Source organism: Oncorhynchus tshawytscha, linkage group LG18 (assembly GCF_018296145.1).
Source record: "Oncorhynchus tshawytscha isolate Ot180627B linkage group LG18, Otsh_v2.0, whole genome shotgun sequence".
NCBI lineage: Eukaryota > Metazoa > Chordata > Actinopteri > Salmoniformes > Salmonidae > Oncorhynchus > Oncorhynchus tshawytscha.
The window spans coordinates 39,778,463-39,793,658 of NC_056446.1; the positions used below are offsets into that span (position 1 = coordinate 39,778,463).

Here is a 15,196-nt window from a genome sequence, read left to right on the forward strand (position 1 = left end):
TTGCATGAGTCAGGTCGGAGACCTGAGCCAACTCCTCGTGCTTACCTTGGGGAGCGTGTTACTGGTCAGGCACCGTGTTATGGGGTAGAGAGCATGGTGTCTCCAGTGCGCTATTCTGGAATTACAACAGTGGTAGGCCTATATGCATAGGACAATACATATCTCTTTTTGTTTTTCTTCTTAAAAAATATTATAAAAGTTGTTTTATTTTATTTTTTACAAATAATAAGATGAATCTCTTCAAATATATGATCATACTATACAGTATTATACACATTACCACAGTCACCAAAGAACAAATTGTGTTGATTCAAGTTGTCCACTAGATGGAAGCGTGCATTTTAGAACAGTTGAATCTCATGCATTCTTCTTCTACCGTTTTCCCCTAAATGTAAACAAAGTAAGACTTCCACACTCTGAAGAAGATCTTTGCCCACAAGTCTAGCTACTGTAGCTAGTGAACTAGCACATCGGGTGACAACCAAGACAAACAATAATGGTTCATTTGTTTTTGACGGCCGTAAAGTAAAGTCACATATAGAACAATGAGTCAGATGTTTACCGGATGTATAAATCTGAAGCATCCGGTTGGCATTTCCAAACGTCACAAATTCGATCATGTGAGGAAGCCCGGCGGCCGTTAGTGGGAGAAGATAGAGCGAGATGGGTTTTATCCGATATTTTGCTAATTTTCTCATCGATGAAACACTTGATCTCAATACAATTTTCTGTTATAAAAACTAGAATATTTTACGAACAGAGTGGACTAAGTTTTTGTAGACATTACCCTTTGCCAAAGTTTTTTTTTTAAACTGCGTTGTTTACAAGGTGTGAAAGGGCGAATTGCGTTATTGCACACGTGCCTTTCACATAGTAGGCGTTCCCTAACGGAAATATGCTAAGAAATGCTCGAACTCACCAATAGGATCTCGCTATCCCGGTACTTGGCCCCGCCCACTATGATTCGATTTCTACCATCGGAAACGAGAGGCTGTGGCTTATCTTGGGTCAGTTATAAACCAACTTCACAGTGACATTTTTAGCAGCTTGCTTCCTGGTTATTATATATACATATATATATATTTTTTAAACCTTTTGTCGTGGTCTTACTGTGACTATCACAGGGACTAGTTGTGAAATCACTCCACTGATATCTCCAGTTAGTTTATACAAGTCAGAAAATAGCCCACTGATTTTCTTTGGATAATACTGTGCAGATGCCACCACTTGCAAGGGCGAGTGGCAAAGGGATGAAAAGGTAAGTGTTTTTTAATCATTAGCTCAGCTTCATGACAGGTGATTAATTGGTCCTAATGCATCCGCAGGGTGCTGGTGGGTGGGTTTGTGTTGGCTTGATGTTTTTTCTCTTTTGCTTAAATGGACTATTTCAGTGCATCGACATTGACAATAGAATATTGATATATATTTCAATAGCATGCTCCATAATGTACATAACTAATCTATTACGGCTGGACCTGTGGTCATGCCTTGTCATGAGCAGAAATGTTCATGTTCAGCTAGCTAACGCAATAGCCTACTATTAGCTGCCAGTTTTCCCAGTCAAGGTGTTTTGAGATGGGTAGCTGGTATGGTGCTAGTAGCTAGTATGACAGGACCCACAAATAATATGTGTGTGTGTGTGTATGTGTGTGTGTGTGTGTGTGTGTGTGTGACCCAGAAGGCCCAAACTAGACTGGAGGTTTGTCCAGAGGTTCTGCAGCATCCAGAGGGTTCTCTTCCCATCATGGTCCAGTCAGAACGTACTGATGTTGGGGACGTTGGTGGGAGTCACACTCACAGGTATGGTCAGCTTCCGGGTCACTTTATGTTCACAAATAAATAGGAAAGATAGGCTCCGTCTTAACTTATAAAATAAGACTGTGCCTTATTCATATGGGGGGTTGAGGTAAACCGAGTACTCCAATAAAGTGATCAGTGATCAAACAAATGTTGGAGAGATCAATAAATGTGGGGTTGGCAAGAGAAGTGACGATAGGGCACATTCTTGTAGTTGTCTGCCTACTAGATAAATGGAGACGTATTGGGGTGAACTGAAAGACATCTCAGTCAGATATTTAGGTCAACTTCTCTGTATTGACTGATGGCTGTCAGGAGCTTTTAGTGCTCTTGATATCAGATTAGAGGAAAGGGTTATGTTTGTAAGACTATTGATTATTGTATTGTTCACTACGTAACTTAAAAATAAATAAAAAAATCTATGAATCAATCACACAGGCACATTGCAAGGCTGCAAGCTAGGGTTGCAAAATCTTCAGAACTTTCAAAATAAAATTCCCCCGTTTAAAAAAACAAAAATAAAAAAATCCTAGTTGGAATATTCCTGGAATCAGAAGATACCAAATATTTCTGGAAAACCTGAGCTTTTTTTTGTTGTTGTTGTGTAAAGTTATGGGACTAACTAAAGCCTTATCTCTTCAAGAGATAAGCTGCATTTGTTTCTTTTGTTTTACAAGCCGCGCGTCTAAGTGTGCATCCCAAATTCCCTTTATAGTGCATTGCTTTTGACCATGACACCTACGGTCCCCATTGGCTCTCATCAAAAGTAGTGCACTATGAAGGGAATAGGTTGCCATTTGAGGCAACACTAACAGTTTGCCGACTCGTCTTCCCTCTCCTCAGAACAGATGATCATTTACCAAGTGGGAGTCATCCCCAGTCAGTTCTATGAGGCCCTGTCTGACAAGGACTATGGTGCGTTCAAGAACCTCGCAGGGTTGGCCTTCCTGCTTATACTGCTCAACTCCACAGTGAGTAGTTCAGGTTTTGTTTTGTTTGACATTGAGGGAATTGTTCTCCAAACTCCTAACGCCAAAACATGCTCAATAGGTTCTCTGGAGATTTTCACTTAACATGCATAGAATTTTCCCCTAACTAACGAAACACTGGACCCTCGCACATCAGGAGAACATTACAAAAACGTTCTAACACCTTAGAATTGTTAGCTGGGGTCCATGCTGAAAGGGACTGACTACAATGTCAGCAAATACACTTCACTGACTGCTGTGTGACTGTTTTTTATTATAGGACCCGACCCGAAAGTGCACTCGTCATTGCGTAATCTAGGTATAGTTGTCATTCAGGGATTGGGTATCGAGGGAGAAATTGTGTTAACTCAGCTGGACTGAACCTCATAAGTTACAAAATCAGCTATTTTCTGAATGTGAAGATTTTGACTTATTGTCTTGAAATTCACCCAACCAATTTGAATACAGGTTAAATATATTTTTCTCTCTCTCTCTCCCCTAGTTGAAGAGTGTGGACCAGTATATCTGCAGTCTGATGTCTGTGAGTTGGAGGAAGTCTTTAACAGAGAGTCTCCACAGAGCTTACTTCCAGGGGAATGTTTACTACACACTCAACGTGCTCAGAGAGGACATTGATAACCCGTACGCGTGCACACACACACATACACACACACACACACACATACACACACACACACACACACACACACACTGACATAGCCTCAACCTCTCCTCTCTCACTCATTTGACAATTTACAGATTTGAAGTGTGTGTCCGTGTGTCTGTGTGATTTAAATATGTGTGTGTTTCCAGAGACCAGCGAATCAGTCAGGACACAGAGAGGTTATGTAAACAGATGAGCACCATGGTCAGCAGATTGATCATCTCTCCATTCACCTTGGTCTACTACACCTACCAATGTTTCTACAGGTTAGTACCCTGGTCTACTACACCTACCAATGTTTCTACAGGTTAGTACCCTGGTCTACTACACCTACCAATATTACTACAGGTTAGTACCCTGGTCTACTACACCTACCAATGTTACTACAGGTTAGTACCCTGGTCTACTACACCTACCAATATTAGTACAGGTTAGTACCCTGGTCTACTCCACCTACCAATATTACTACAGGTTAGTACCCTGGTCTACTACACCTACCAATATTACTACAGGTTAGTACCCTGGTCTTCTACACCTACCAATGTTTCTACAGCTTAGTACCCTGGTCTTCTACACCTACCAATGTTACTACAGGTTAGTACCCTGGTCTACTCCACCTACCAATATTACTACAGGTTAGTACCCTGGTCTACTCCACCTACCAATATTACTACAGGTTAGTACCCTGGTCTACTCCACCTACCAATATTACTACAGGTTAGTACCCTGGTCTTCTACACCTACCAATATTACTACAGGTTAGTACCCTGGTCTACTCCACCTACCAATATTACTACAGGTTAGTACCCTGGTCTACTACACCTACCAATATTACTACAGGTTAGTACCCTGGTCTACTCCACCTACCAATATTACTACTGGTCTGAATGCGTTTTACACCCTATATGGCAGTACCTCATAGGTGAGTATAAGCGCCTCAGTCTGATTGAAGACATTTGCATGGACATGACATGGAATAGGACTACCATTGATATGTGGTTAGCATGGAAAGCAACAGCTGACTAAAAAAAAGAGATGTTTGCATTTTTCTATCCCTCACTCATGTCTCCTCCCCTTCTTATCCCCCCTCTCCATCTCTTCTCCCTTATCCCCCTCTCCATCTCCTCCCCCTCTTATCCCCCTCCATCTCTCCATCTCCTCCCCCTCTTATCCCCCTCTCCATCTCTTCTCCCTTCACTCCCTCTCCATCTCCTTCCCCCTTATCCCCCTCTCCATCTCTTCACCCTTATCCCCCCTCCATCTCTTCTCCCTGATCCCCTCTCCATCTCTTCTCCCTGATCCCTCTCTCCATCTCCTCCCCCTCGTATCCCCCTCTCCATCTCTTCTCCCTTATCTCCCCCTCCATCTCCTCCCCCTCGTATCCCCCTCTCCATCTCTTCACCCTTATCCCCCCCCTCCATCTCTTCTCCCTGATCCCCCTCCATCTCTTCTCCCTGATCCCCCTCTCCATCTCTTCTCCCTGATCCCTCTCTCCATCTCCTCCCCCTCGTATCCCCCTCTCCATCTCTTCTCCCTTATCTCCCCCTCCATCTCCTCCCCCTCGTATCCCCCTCTCCATCTCTTCTCCCTGATCTCCATCTCTTCTCCCTGATCTCCATCTCTTCACCCTGATCCCCCTCTTCATCTCTTCACCCTTATCCCCCCCTCCATCCCTGTAGCACTGGCTGGATCGGTCCTGTTAGTATCTTTGGCTACTTCATAGTGGGGACTATCACCAATAAAATCCTCATGGGGCCAATTGTGTCAACTCTGTTTGAACAGGAGAAACTGGAGGGAGACTTCAGGTACAGGAATGATATGTACACCCTTTGTTTGAATGTAGTTAGCAAACATCCTGCCAATTGTGTTACCTGGTAATATTATAGATAAGTAGGATATGGGACATGATAGGCTGTACTTTCACGTGAACATTTTTTTTAAGTGAGGTGACCAATGAAGTGACTTTGGGTTTTTACTTCCAGGTTCAAGCACATGCAAATCCGGTCCAACGCAGAGTCTGCCGCTTTCTACAGGTCAGTCAGCCCCATGGGGGTTGGACCGTGATATGATTTGTCTGTCTTGAGTCTATGCATTAAGACGTAGTGGTCTGTGCTGTTTAACCTGAATACAGAGCTGGCAAAGTGGAACACATGAGGACAGACAGGAGACTGCAGACGCTGCTGCGCTGCCAGAAGAGTCTGATGAACAAAGAACTCTGGCTGTACAGTAAGGACACACACACACACACCACACACACACGTACGTCTGATTGATTGTCTTAAAAAAAAATAATAATAATAATTCTCCGTTCATCTGAAATCGAGACCTCTAGAATTGTCCTAGTGCAAATGGTAGGATCTAAACTCCTCTCCTCTCTTTTCTCCTCCTCCTCCACCCTATTCTCTCCTCCTCTCCTCTGCTGTCCTCTCCTCTCTCAGTTGGAGTGAACACCTTTGACTACCTGGGTGGTATCCTCAGCTACATCATTATCTCCATCCCCATCTTTTCGGGTGTTTATAACAACCTCAGTCCAGGGGAGCTCAGTGCCCTCATCAGTAAGGTACAGTAGTCCAGGTGGAGCTCAGTGTCCTCATCAGTAAGGTACAGTAGTCCAGGTGGAGCTCAGTGTCCTCATCAGTAAGGTACAGTAGTCCAGGGGACAGTGTCCTCATCAGTAAGGTACAGTAGTCCAGGTGGAGCTCAGTGTCCTCATCAGTAAGGTACAGTAGTTCAGGTGGAGCTCAGTGTCCTCATCAGTAAGGTACAGTAGTCCAGGGGACAGTGTCCTCATCAGTAAGGTACAGTAGTCCAGGTGGAGCTCAGTGCCCTCATCAGTAAGGTACAGTAGTTCAGGGGACAGTGTCCTCATCAGTAAGGTACAGTAGTCCAGGTGGAGCTCAGTGCCCTCATCAGTAAGGTACAGTAGTTCAGGGGACAGTGTCCTCATCAGTAAGGTACAGTAGTTCAGGTGGAGCTCAGTGTCCTCATCAGTAAGGTACAGTAGTTCAGGTGGAGCTCAGTGTCCTCATCAGTAAGGTACAGTAGTCCAGGTGGAGCTCAGTGTCCTCATCAGTAAGGTACAGTAGTCCAGGTGGAGCTCAGTGTCCTCATCAGTAAGGTACAGTAGTCCAGGGGACAGTGTCCTCATCAGTAAGGTACAGTAGTCCAGGAGACAGTGTCCTCATCAGTAAGGTAGGCCATTGTTTTTCCCCCTCTCTCTCCACAGTTTACTTGTTGTCTTCCATGCCCTCATTACTGTCATTACCGCCTCTATCCTCTGGGTGGCAGTATATACCATATGCTATACATTAAAAAGGTTGTCTCTAAGTCACTGTATGTAATGTCCTGTCTTGGAGAGGAAGAGAACAGCAGGTTTACAGGTTCATAGAGATCCTGAACTAGGGGACCGTCAATACTTTCTCTTATTCTGCCTTGCAGTGCCTGACCACACACAGTCACAAATCTCTCTCTGCTCTCTCTCTCTCTTCTCTCTCTGCTCTCTCTCTCTCTCTCTCTCTGCTCTCTCTCTCTGCTCTCTCACCTCTCTCTGCTCTCTCTTCTCTCTCTCACCTCTCTCTTTCTCTCTCTCTCTGCTCTCTCTCACCTCTCTGCTCTCTCTTCTCTCTCTCTGCTCTCTCTCTCGCTCTCTCTCTCACCTTTATCTGCTCTCTCTCTCACCTCTATCTTCTCTCTCTCTCTCTCACCTATCTGCTCTCTCTCACCTCTCTCTCACCCCTCTCTCTCTTTCTCTCTCTCAGAATGCCTTTGTATGTATCTACTTGATAAGCTGCTTCAGTCAGCTAATAGACCTGTCCACCACTCTGTCAGATGTGGCTGGATACACCCACAGGTAACATTACGCATACTGATCAACCGTGTCTGTGTGTGTGTGTGTGTGTGTGTGTAGTAACACCCAGAAGCTTATTGTCATGCTGTGTGTGTTGTGGGCAGGATAGGAGAGCTGAGGGAAGTAATGGATGATATCTTGAGGACACGTTGTGACTACGACCCTGCATCAGGAGATTCCTACGACTTTGACAGGTAAAACAACAGCAGTATGTTCCGTTAAGCAGGCTTCCATGCTCCAGAGTACTCTAACAGGCTGCAGTATGTTCCGTTAAGCAGGCTTCCATGCTCCAGAGTACTCTAACAGGCTGCAGTATGTTCCGTTAGGCTTCCATGCTCCAGAGTACTCTAACAGGCTGCAGTATGTTCCGTTAGGCAGGCTTCCATGCTCCAGAGTACTCAGAGCACAGGAATGAGTTTTAAAGGTAGGACTACGAGTGCAATCACAAAGCGGAGAACGCTGAAAGGAACATAGCAAAAGATTTTCTCCCCTCTCCTATGTTTGGCATTTTTACATGTTAGTTATTTTGCAGATGCTCTTATCCAGAATGACATACAGGGGCAATTAGGGTTGGGGTGCCTTGCTCAAGGGCACATCGACCTTTTGGTTACTGGCACAATGCTCTTAATGCTCACAATGCTCTTAACCACCACTAACCGCTACCTGCTAGGCTACCTGCTAACCGCTAGGCTACCTGCTAACCACTAGGCTACCTGCTAACCACTAGGCTACCTGCTAACCACTAGGCTACCTGCTAACCACTAGGCTACCTGCTAACCACTAGGCTACCTGCTAACCACTAGGCTAACTGCTCCTCCTCTTCACCTCCCCTCCCCTCTCCATCCAGTGACAAGGTCCACAGTGGTCCAGTAGATACAGCCTTCATCCTGGACTGTGTGTCCTACAAGAGTCCCTTCTCTGAGCAGCTGCTGGTTGAAGAGCTGAGTATCAAGATCAGCCAGGGCTCCAATCTGCTGGTGGTGGGAAACACAGGTAGGTAGACAGGTATAATATACAGGTAGGGATAGACAGGTATATTATAATATACAGGTAGGGGTAGACAGGTATAATATACAGGTAGGTAGACAGGTATATTATAATATACAGGTAGGGGTAGACGGGTATAACATACAGGTAGGTAGACAGGTATAATATACAGGTAGGTAGACAGGTATAATATACAGGTAGGTAGACAGGTATAATATACAGGTAAGTAGACAGGTATAATATACAGGTAGGGTGGGACAGGTATAATATACAGGTAGGGTGGGACAGGTATAATATACAGGTAGGGTAGACGGGTATAATATACAGGTATAATATACAGGTAGGGGTAGATGGGTATAATATACAGGTAGGGGTAGACTGGTATAATATACAGGTAGGGGTAGACGGGTATAATATACAGGTAGGGGTAGACGGGTATAATATACAGGTAGGGGTAGACGGTATAATATACAGGTAGGGGTAGACGGGTATAATATACAGGTAGGGTGGGACGGGTATATTATAATATACAGCAGGTATGGATAGACTGGTATATTATAATATACAGGTAGGGGTAGACAGGTATAATATACAGGTATAATATACAGGTAGGGGTAGATGGGTATAATATACAGGTAGGAGTAGACTGGTATAATATACAGGTAGGAGTAGACTGGTATAATATACAGGTAGGAGTAGACTGATATAATATACAGGTAGTGGTAGACAGGTATAATATACAGGTAGGGATAGACTGGTATATTATAATATACAGGTAGGAGTAGACTGGTATAATATACAGGTAGGAGTAGACTGGTATAATATACAGGTAGGAGTAGACTGGTATAATATACAGGTAGGAGTAGACTGATATAATATACAGGTAGTGGTAGACAGGTATAATATACAGGTAGGGATAGACTGGTATATTATAATATACAGGTAGGGTAGACTGGTATAATATACAGGTAGGAGTAGACTGGTATATTATAATATACAGGTAGGGGTAGACTGGTATATAATAATATACAGGTAGGGGTAGACTGGTATAATATACAGGTAGGGGTAGACGGGTATATTATAATATACAGCAGGTATGGATAGACTGGTATATTATAATATACAGGTAGGGGTAGACAGGTATTATATACAGGTATAATATACAGGTAGGTAGACAGGTATATTATAATATACAGGTAGGGATAGACTGGTATATTATAATATACAGGTAGGAGTAGACTGGTATAATATACAGGTAGGAGTAGACTGGTATAATATACAGGTAGGAGTAGACTGATATAATATACAGGTAGTGGTAGACAGGTATAATATACAGGTAGGGATAGACTGGTATATTATAATATACAGGTAGGGTAGGCTGGTATAATATACAGGTAGGAGTAGACTGGTATATTATAATATACAGGTAGGGGTAGACTGGTATATTATAATATACAGGTAGGGGTAGACTGGTATATTATAATATACAGGTAGGGGTAGACTGGTATAATATAATATACAGGTAGGGGTAGACTGGTATATTATAATATACAGGTAGGGGTAGACTGGTATATTATAATATACAGGTAGGAGTAGACTGGTATAATATACAGGTAGGGGTAGACTGGTATATTATAATATACAGGTAGGGGTAGACTGGTATAATATACAGGTAGGAGTAGACTGGTATAATATACAGGTAGGAGTAGACTGGTATAATATACAGGTAGGAGTAGACTGATATAATATACAGGTAGTGGTAGACAGGTATAATATACAGGTAGGGATAGACTGGTATATTATAATATACAGGTAGGAGTAGACTGGTATAATATACAGGTAGGGGTAGACTGGTATAATATACAGGTAGGGGTAGACTGGTATATTATAATATACAGGTAGGGGTAGACTGGTATAATATACAGGTAGGGTAGACTGGTATAATATACAGGTAGGGGTAGACTGGTATAATATACAGGTAGGGTAGGCTGGTATATTATAATATACAGGTAGGGGTAGACTGGTATAATATACAGGTAGGGGTAGACTGGTATATTATACAGGTAGGGGTAGACTGGTATAATATACAGGTAGGGGTAGACTGGTATAATATACAGGTAGGGGTAGACTGGTATATTATAATATACAGGTAGGGGTAGACTGGTATAATATACAGGTAGGGGTAGACTGGTATATTATAACATACAGGTAGGGGTAGACTGGTATATTATAACATACAGGTAGGGGTAGACTGGTATAATATACAGGTAGGGGTAGACTGGTATATTATAATATACAGGTAGGGTAGACTGGTATAATATACAGGTAGGGTAGGCTGGTATAATATACAGGTAGGAGTAGACTCGTATAATATACAGGTAGGGGTAGACTGGTATATTATACAGGTAGGGGTAGGCTGGTATAATATACAGGTAGGAGTAGACTCGTATAATATACAGGTAGGAGTAGACTCGTATAATATACAGGTAGGAGTAGACTCGTATAATATACAGGTAGGGGTATTTTGTAAATGACATCGCCGAAGTCGAGGATCGGTAGGATAGTCAGTTTTACGAGTGTGTGGAGATGGCCGCAATGCTGCTGCCCATGTTCTCACAGATTACATAACAGGACAGATACAAAGAAGAGTCTAACTAAGTCTATGGCTCATCCCGAAACACAGGCACTGGGAAGACCTCCCTACTGAGGGTCCTGAACCGCCTGTGGGAGGCCGACAGCGGCTATGTCCAGATGACGACGTGTTTCGGTCCCAGGGGAATCCTCTTTCTGCCTCAGAAACCCTACCTGACAGACGGAACACTCAGAGAACAGGTAATTACTATATTACCCAGAGACCCTACCTGACTGACGGAACGCTCAGAGAACAGGTAATTACTATATTACCCAGAAGCCCTACCTGACTGACGGAACGCTCAGAGAACAGGTAATTACTATATTACCCAGAAGCCCTACCTGACAGACTGAACACTCAGAGAACAGGTAATTACTATATTACCCAGAAACCCGACGGAACGCTCAGAGAACAGCTCGAAAACATGAATTTGTTTGTTTTGTTCATTCCTACTTTGCTCACAACCCTACTCACCAGTTGAGGAAGATCGCACTAGTGTAACAAAATTTAACTAACTCGTTTTTTTTTCTCTCTTCAACAGGTGATCTACCCTCTGAAGGAGATCTACCCTGTATCAGGTATGGTCTTGTAAAAATGGCCTTCTCAGGGACACATTTTGACATTAAGAGAAAGTGTCACGAGGAGGCAATAGTAATCCATATACCCCCCCCCAAAAAAAAAAATAATAATAACTTAACTGTTAAAGCCATGACGGTTGTCTTTTCACAGGGTCAGTGGACGATGAGAGAATCATACAGTACCTGGAACTAGCTGGAGTGGTACGTTTATATTAACATACTTTTTTATTATGAGCAGAGTAGAAATACTGGTCTGCAATAGAGCAGAAAAGTCAATAAAAATAACATGGTAGTCTAACTGGTAAACGTCTCTACATAACATGTCCAGGAGTGCAACATTGAAAACTTGGACTTTAAGCAGAATTTTTTGTTTTACCTTTATTTAACTAGGGCAAGTCAGTTAAGAACAAATTCTTATTTACAATGACAGCCTAGGAACAGTGAGTTAACTGCCTTGTTCAGGGGCAGAACGACAGATTTGTACCTTGTCAGCTCTGGGGTTTGAACTTGCAACCTTCCTGTTAACTAGTCCAACGCTCTAACCTCTAGGCTACCCTGCCTCCCCACTTACAGTTTTACTCTGTATATTTTTCCTAAATTTACGCTATTCTAAGGATATGACCCCTCTCTGATGTTCTAGTCTAGTCTCCTGAAGAGGACAGGAGGACTGGATGAGCCTGTAGACTGGAACTGGTAAGGAACAAACAAATGTGGTCTTGACTTTCTGGTACCCGTAGTTACTACAGTACATCTATACAGCCACGTCCAAAATGATGGGAACCATTTGACAAAGATAAAAGACTCTAAAAGTCTCTCTCTCTCTCTCTCTCTCTCTCTGTCTCTCTCTCTCTCTCTCTGCAGGTATGATGTTCTGTCTCCAGGGGAGATGCAGAGGCTTTGCTTTGCCCGACTCTTCTACCTGCAGCCTAAATACGCAGGTCTGTTGCCGACCCACGTTACCATCGATGCTGACCATATGATACAATGTATCTAAGTGTGTAATGACTACATTAGAACTACGGTGGAGATCAACTCTATTTCAACTTTTGGTTGATTCAAGACATCAAATACAAAAATCAGTGAATAAACAGGAAATTTAACTTTTTTTTTTTTTTTTTTTGTCAGTGTTGACTGAGGCTAGTGCTAACTCCGTGTGTGTGTGTGTGTGTGTGTGTGTGTGTGTGTGTGGCTGTGTGTGTGTGTGTGTGTGTGTGTGTGTGTGTGTGTGTGTGTGTGTGTGTGTGTGTGTGTGTGTGTGTGTGTGTGTGTGTGTGTGTGTGTGTGTGCCAGTGTTGGACGAGGCGACCAGTGCCCTGACAGAGGACGCAGAGGGGCAGATGTACCGAGGCTGTAAGCAGCTGGGAATGACCCTGGTCAGCCTGGGACACCGCAGAAGCCTGGAGAAGGTACACAAGTTGACATAAGTATTATGTAGTGCTTGTTAATGTGTTATGAAGTGCTTATGTATGTGTTATGAATATGTTATGAAGGGTTAAGAATTTGTGTCATGAAGGGATATGAATGTGGTATTTATGTGTTATGAATGAGTTATGAAGGGTTATGATTGTGTTATGAAGGGATATGAATGTGGTATGAGTTATGAAGGGATATGAATGTGTTCTGTTATGAAGGGTTATGAATGTGGTATGAAGGTTTATGAATGTGTTATGAATGTGGTATTTGTGTTATGAAGGGTTATGAATGTGGTATTTGTTATGAAGGGTTATGAAGGGTTATGAATGTGGTATTTGTTATGAATGTGTTATGTGGTATTTGTTATGAAGGGTTATGAATGTGTTATGAAGGGTTATGAATGTGTTATGAAGGGTTATGAATGTGTTATGAAGACCCTTCTGACTGTTCCCCCTCCAGTACCATGACGTCTCATTGAAACTTTGTGGAGAGGGACGCTGGGAGCTGACCAAGCTTAAACAGGAGTGATGCTTGAAACAATGACTGGTCACAACCAAACCTTAACACAACCAAAATGTAAATGACCACAACCCAACCTTAACACAACCACAATGTAACTGACAATCACTTATTAACCAAAACCAGTGTTAATTTTGGCACTCTTTTACATTTAGTCTTAGTCATTTTGACTAAAATATAATAAAATTTTGGTCACATTTTTGTCATTTGAATAATAAATTAGTCTAGTTTTTGTCAAAATGGCAAAGATTGGTCCATTTTAGTCAACTAAATGCCTTATCATTTTAGTCATATTTTAGTCACGTCACATTTGTAAATATACAATGCCTTCAGAAAGTATTCACACCCCTTGACTTTGTCCACATTTTGTTGTTTACAGCCTGAATTTAACATGGATTATATGTAGATTTTCTATGTCACTGGCTTACACACAATACCCCATCATGTCAAAGTGCATTTTTTTTAATATTTTTTTTTACTAATTAATAAAAAATGAAAAGCTGAAATGTCTTGAGTCATAAGTTTTCAACACCTTTGTTAATGCAAGTCTAAATCAATTCTGGAGTAGATTAATAAGCCACATAATAAATTGCATGGACAAAAACATGATGTTTGAATGACTACCTCATCTCTGTACCCAACACACATACAATTATCTGTAAGGTCCCTCAGCCGAGCAGTGGATTTCAAGTACAGATCCAACCACAAAGACCAGGGAGGTTGAAGTCAGGGATCTGTGCAGGCCAGTCAAGTTTTACCCACACCGATGCCTGGCAAAGAAGGGCACATTTATTTGTAGATGGGTAAAAAAAAGCAGTCATTGAATATCCCTTTTAGCATGGTGAAGTTATTAATTACACTCTACATTTACATCTTATGCAGAGTGACTTACAGTTCATTCATCTTAACTTAAGCTATAAAGTATGTGGACTCCTGCTCGTCTAACATCTCATTGCATAATCATGAGCATTAATATGGAGTTGGTCCCCCCTTTGCTGCTATAACAGCCTCCACTCTTCTGGGAAGGCTTTCCACTAGATGTTGGAACATTGCTGCTATAACAGCCTCCACTCTTCTGGGAAGGCTTTCCACTAGATGTTGGAACATTGCTGCTATAACAGCCTCTACTCTTCTGGGAAGGCTTTCCACTAGATGTTGGAACATTGCTGCTATAACAGCCTCCACTCTTCTGGGAAGGCTTTCCACTAGATGTTGGAACATTGCTGCTATAACAGCCTCTACTCTTCTGGGAAGGCTTTCCACTAGATGTTGGAACATTGCTGCTATAACAGCCTCCACTCTTCTGGGATGGTTTTCCACTAGATGTTGGAACATTGCTGCTATAACAGCCTCTACTCTTCTGGGAAGGCTTTCCACTAGATGTTGGAACATTGCTGCTATAACAGCCTCCACTCTTCTGGGATGGTTTTCCACTAGATGTTGGAACATTGCTGTGGGGACTTGCTTCCATTCAGCCACAAGTATTATTGAGGTCGTGCACTAATGTCGGGGTGATTAGGCCTTCAGGCTCGCAGTCGACGTTCCAATTCATCCCAACGGTGTTTGATGGGGTTGAAGTCAGGGATCTGTGCAGGCCAGTCAAATTTTTCCACACTGATCTCGACAAACCATTTCTGTATGGACCTCACTTTGTGCAAGGGGGGCATTGTCATGCTGAAACAGGAAAGGGCCTACCCCAAACTGTTGCCACAAAGTTGGAAGCACAGAATCGTCTAGAATGTCATTGTATGCTGTAGCGTTAAGATTTCCCTTGAACGCAACCCCAACCTA

General features: G+C 42.7%; 1 protein-coding gene across 8 annotated transcripts; it reads left to right on the forward strand.

The window, feature by feature from the left end:
- The first annotated feature begins 604 nt into the window (after window positions 1-604).
- On the forward strand, window positions 605-13,911 carry abcd4 (ATP-binding cassette, sub-family D (ALD), member 4). Of its 8 annotated transcripts, none has more exons than XM_042301056.1 (20): window positions 606-1,007; window positions 1,218-1,258; window positions 1,682-1,800; window positions 2,641-2,768; window positions 3,268-3,407; window positions 3,579-3,695; window positions 5,109-5,234; window positions 5,412-5,462; window positions 5,561-5,655; window positions 5,868-5,989; window positions 7,188-7,279; window positions 7,381-7,470; window positions 8,124-8,269; window positions 10,947-11,095; window positions 11,437-11,473; window positions 11,625-11,674; window positions 12,114-12,166; window positions 12,335-12,411; window positions 12,764-12,879; window positions 13,346-13,911. In XM_042301056.1, the coding sequence occupies exons 1-20, from the start codon at window positions 906-908 to the stop codon at window positions 13,412-13,414; spliced, it is 1,920 nt and encodes a 639-aa protein (XP_042156990.1). In that variant the 5' UTR covers window positions 606-905; the 3' UTR covers window positions 13,415-13,911. The 8 variants fall into 8 exon arrangements, 7 of the variants coding, with proteins under 7 accessions (XP_042156990.1, XP_042156989.1, XP_042156991.1 ...); XM_042301055.1 differs by having other exon boundaries at window positions 607-1,007; window positions 1,679-1,800; window positions 13,346-13,910; XM_042301057.1 differs by having other exon boundaries at window positions 607-1,258; window positions 1,679-1,800; window positions 13,346-13,910.
- Window positions 13,912-15,196: the final 1,285 nt, after the last annotated feature.